We start from the raw sequence: 4,384 nt of genomic DNA, 5'->3' as shown, positions 1-4,384 counted from the left end.
ATATAATGTTTTTTTGTTCATTTCAATTAAATGGAAATAGTTTTTATATATTTATATGAACTGGAATTAGTTGCTTTTTCGACCCACTTGTGCAGGACTTATCTGTGTGTAATTTCTTTGAAATATGGCTAAAGTGAGCTAATGTTGTTTCTATTTAAACTCTTGTTCACATGTGCTTTAGTATGTTAGTCAACACATCAAAATAATCACTTTAAAGCACAACCAAAGATTATTAAAACAGAATTAAAATGCACATTCAAGTTAAACTTTAATGTTCCGAGCTGCTGTGATTTCTCTGCTTGTACATTGTGGTGCTCTTGTACATATGCTGTCATTAAAGTGATTTGATTTGTCTGATTTGCTCTCCATTAGTTCACTGTTCCACTAACCAATCAGTGTTTGACTATTAGTACAGCGTGACTGTTTTAGTTTTACCGTCCTCAGCTGTTTGTGTGTCACAGAATCGTGGGTAGGAAACACTCAGCTGTATTTAAGCAGGCAAAGTTCCTCATCCTGGAATAATCCAAGACTCTTCTGAGCTTTCCTCACAGCACCTGCCTTCTCTGACAACAGTCAGCCTAAACCTATATTCCACGGTCACAGAACAGGTAGGCAGTTTTTCATTATTTCAATACACGGTGAGTCCAGTGTTTGGACACTTGATCATATATACAATATTATTTATGTAGACTTTCTGATTTGTGCAGTTTACATGTATACTGACCAAAAAAAACAAAAAACAAAAAATCCAGCAGTCACTGTACTCTCTGATGTTGTGTGGATGCAGGATCGCTGTGCGGCTGAGATGTGCACCGGTCACTGCTCCAGGTCTGTGGGACTGGCTCTGATCCCTACAGCCATCGTCTGCATGCTGGCAAATGCACTGCTGCTGTTTCCGGATCTGAAGCATCAGTACCTGACAGAGAATCACGTGACCAGAGAGGCCATGTGGGGCTCTGGGATCTGGGCATCAGGGCTCCTGGTGAGCTGCTCTGTCCTTTTATTGGATTTGTAGGAGATCCGATACTAATCGATAACATAATAAAGACATTTTGATTAAAAATTAACATTATATATTATATATTAAAAAATGTAATTACTTTTTTTTGTATATTATTATTGTTGTAAGAATATAGTATTTGTATTTACAGTATATATACTATATATAAATAAGTATATTATTATTATTATTATTATTATTATTATTAAATTAATATATTGATAGTTACTTATTTCTTATTATTTTTCAAATGAAGTAATAAATAATGTTTTACAATTACATGTTATATACAATAGAATAAAACATTTACAATAATGATGTATATTATATTTAGTAGAATATAGACAGAATATATAACAGAATAAAAATGTAATAATTACACATTTTATATATATATAATATATATATATATATATACATATATATACATATATACATATACAATATATTATAATATATATATTATATATATTTATTGAATAAAATATATATTTTACATTTATTAATATACGTATGTGTTATAGATATTAATAAAAATAATAGGGACATCAGGAGGGCTTTACAATAAAAATCTCACATAATATAGTTGTCATCAATGTTGTGTGTTTTGTCAGGTGCTTGTGGCTGCGCGAGGCTTTACGACACACTACGAAAAGAAAAGATGCTGTTATTTTACAGCTGAGGTAGGAGAATTGTATTTTTTGGATTTTTTTTTTATTTTTCTTCTTAACCACTATCATCATTTGAACAATAATTGATTAACATCATGAAGCTTCGAACAAATATCCTGTCCTAATGACGCCACATCATGGAACAAAATGTTTTGGGAATCGCTAGCCATTTTTGGGAGCTATTTATTAATTTTTGTGTGGTTTTTCCAGGTTTTGCGTAAGTTGGGCTACGCATGTTTGGCCGTTCTGGCAGCTGGTGTGTGTTTCGTGGTGAGCGGGACGGGGCTGGCTCTGGGACCCCTCTGTTTACACAACAGCACTGACGGTCTGAAGTGGGGACGGCCATTAAAACAAGTCAAAACTGGGTGTGTAAGAACTCACATTGTTCTATTCCTTCACTATTTTTTTTTTTAGAAGGAGAAAAAAAAGAAGAACTAACTATCATTCATCCATTAGGCAAAATCGTCAACATTAGTATAGTTTTGTTTCACTGAGAAACACATTAAACCTGATGTATCCAAAAGGCTTTGTGACCTCACCAATCAAACATTAAAGCATTATACAATAAAAAGCTGCATTAAAGTGAGTTTACTTCAGTTAAAGACCATGACGTTGTTTTTGAGGTTGTGTGCTGTCAAGTTAAATTTGTCATGTAGTGTTAATGTGTGTTGTTCTTTTTGCTTTGTGTTCAGTGCATTATTAAATGACTTGTGCTCATGTTCCTCTGTGTGTTAACGCAGAGAGAAGCTTTACCTCTATGCTCCGGAGCGGTGGTCGTCCGCCTGTGTGGAGCCTCGAGGTGTTGTGGTCTGGAATACAGTTTTTTTCTCCGTCCTCATGACAGCAAGTGGCCTTGAGCTCGCTTTCTGCGTTCTTCATCTCCTCGCCGCCTTACTGGAGTTCATGTGTGGACCGAGATTCCGCAAGAATAAGGTACAGATGTTTACAAAGAGCCTTCCCTTGTCAAAAAGATAATATTAATTTTAAAAAAGGCCACTTAAAGAGAGTACACCTTCATGACTGCTTTTCTTAACACACTTAAGTGAAAATTTTTGAATCATTATGTTTAATAACCTTGCCGTGTTTTATAGAAAGTGCACTTATGTGTTGACTAGAATTAATATATTTTAAATATCATTACAAAAGTGTCATTTCAAATATTTGTCAATACATGCATTAAAGGGTTCAATAGAAATTACATATATAAATTGATTTTAACATTCATAAATGCTTGTAAGTACATTTTGCAGCATGCTTTAACTCATATTTCAAAAATAAAAGTAATAAGAATTTAGATGTAAAGATGTACTTAAGTATCACGTAAATGAGTCAAAAATCCACTTTAAAGTTCAGCGAATTGCATTTTTGTGTTTATACAGCAATTTAAAAAATCTACTTTTCTCTCTTTTTAGGTTGTTCCTGCTTGAAAAGACTCGAGGTTCTATTATTTTCATCTCCATGTGAGAGTGAGAATGCCATTTTTGGGTTAAACAGTCAGCTTCGACTGCTTAACTTATTTTAAACAGAGAGGAAAAAAATAGAAATGGGAAGTGGATCAGAAAAGGCAATATCACTGTGCCTGAAGTGTGTTACTGCACTGTCATCACACACACGTCCAGTCTTCCTGTAGTTCAGCTGCTTGAGAGTGACACTAGTGATGGTAAACTTTGAATCCCAGAAACCCTTGAACAGATTAAACACTCTGAATAACCTACTAAACTCACACAAACTAATAAGCTGTTTAAATTATTCTTTATTGTCATATATATTCAGAATGCACTTTAATATTTATGCACTGTATGTGTGTGTAATTTAATGTATGATGTGTGTATGTGATAAAATACTGGGTTATTTTTTAGATGTTATTTTATTGTTTTATTTCTACTAGATTAAAAAACTAATCGTATGAACACTTCATTGTGTAAAGGAAAGCATTATTCACTAAATTCCACTAAACTGTGTTTATTTAAATGAAATATACAAGCAGCACACTTGTCAAGAAAAATGAATTTATCCTAATGGCCACAAGAGGGAGACATTTATATTTTTTCTCCATCTTTACTCTCCAGGGAGAAAATAACTTTTTATTATTATTAATAAATTAAGAACTAAAATGATTTTATTTCAGCAAGGATACATTAAATTGATGAAGAGTGACTAATGATTTAAAAACATATTGTTACAAAATATTTCTATTTTTTTTAAATAAATAAATTCCTTTTCAACTTTAAATTCCTAAACATCAAACTATAAAAAAAAAAACACAATCACAAAATACAAAAAACAAAACAACACAACTCAACACCAACAATAATAATAAATGTTTATGACCAGCAAATCAGCATATTAGAATGATTTCTGAAGGATCATGTGAGACTGGAGTTATGATGCTGAAGATTTAGCTTTGCATCACTAAAATAAATGACATTTTCATAGATATTCACATAGAAAACAGCTGTTTTAGATCTAATATTATTTATCTGAATTAAATTAGTGCAGATAAATGCTGCCTTGGTGAACATAAGAGGCTTCTTTTAAAAATAAAAAATCTTCCCAACCTCAAACTTTTGAACATGTATTTTTGTGTATGATTTATTTTCTTTTATTTTTGTATAATGACTGTAATGCACGCGTGTGCCCATTTCTCAGTGGTTTTGGTACTGTCATGTTTGCACCCTTGTATGCCCTAGTTTCTAGTTTGATTGTTGTATTC

The 4,384-nt window shown here is 32.4% G+C and overlaps 1 protein-coding gene across 1 annotated transcript; it reads left to right on the top strand.

Moving 5' to 3' along the window:
- The first annotated feature begins 540 nt into the window (after positions 1 to 540).
- LOC109086724 (transmembrane 4 L6 family member 5-like) lies at positions 541 to 3,700 on the top strand. Its single transcript, XM_042771850.1, has 6 exons — positions 541 to 608; positions 788 to 982; positions 1,615 to 1,683; positions 1,882 to 2,036; positions 2,412 to 2,604; positions 3,084 to 3,700. Exons 2-6 carry the CDS (start codon positions 806 to 808, stop codon positions 3,096 to 3,098), a joined length of 609 nt encoding a protein of 202 aa, XP_042627784.1. The 5' UTR covers positions 541 to 608; positions 788 to 805; the 3' UTR covers positions 3,099 to 3,700.
- Positions 3,701 to 4,384: the final 684 nt, after the last annotated feature.

The sequence above is a fragment of the Cyprinus carpio genome, chromosome A15 (genome assembly GCF_018340385.1).
Source record: "Cyprinus carpio isolate SPL01 chromosome A15, ASM1834038v1, whole genome shotgun sequence".
NCBI classification, from domain to species: Eukaryota; Metazoa; Chordata; class Actinopteri; order Cypriniformes; family Cyprinidae; genus Cyprinus; species Cyprinus carpio.
This window is presented reverse-complemented; position numbering and strand designations above follow the sequence as displayed.

Excerpts from the sequence above, each read along its gene's own strand:
- LOC109086724 (XM_042771850.1), top strand. The coding sequence starts at position 806 with ATGTGCACCGGTCACTGCTCCAGGTCTGTGGGACTGGCTCTGATCCCT. Across the intron at positions 983-1,614 it reads TCTGGGCATCAGGGCTCCTG|GTGCTTGTGGCTGCGCGAGG; the intron begins GTGAGCTGCTCT and ends GTGTTTTGTCAG. Across the intron at positions 1,684-1,881 it reads GCTGTTATTTTACAGCTGAG|GTTTTGCGTAAGTTGGGCTA; the intron begins GTAGGAGAATTG and ends TGGTTTTTCCAG.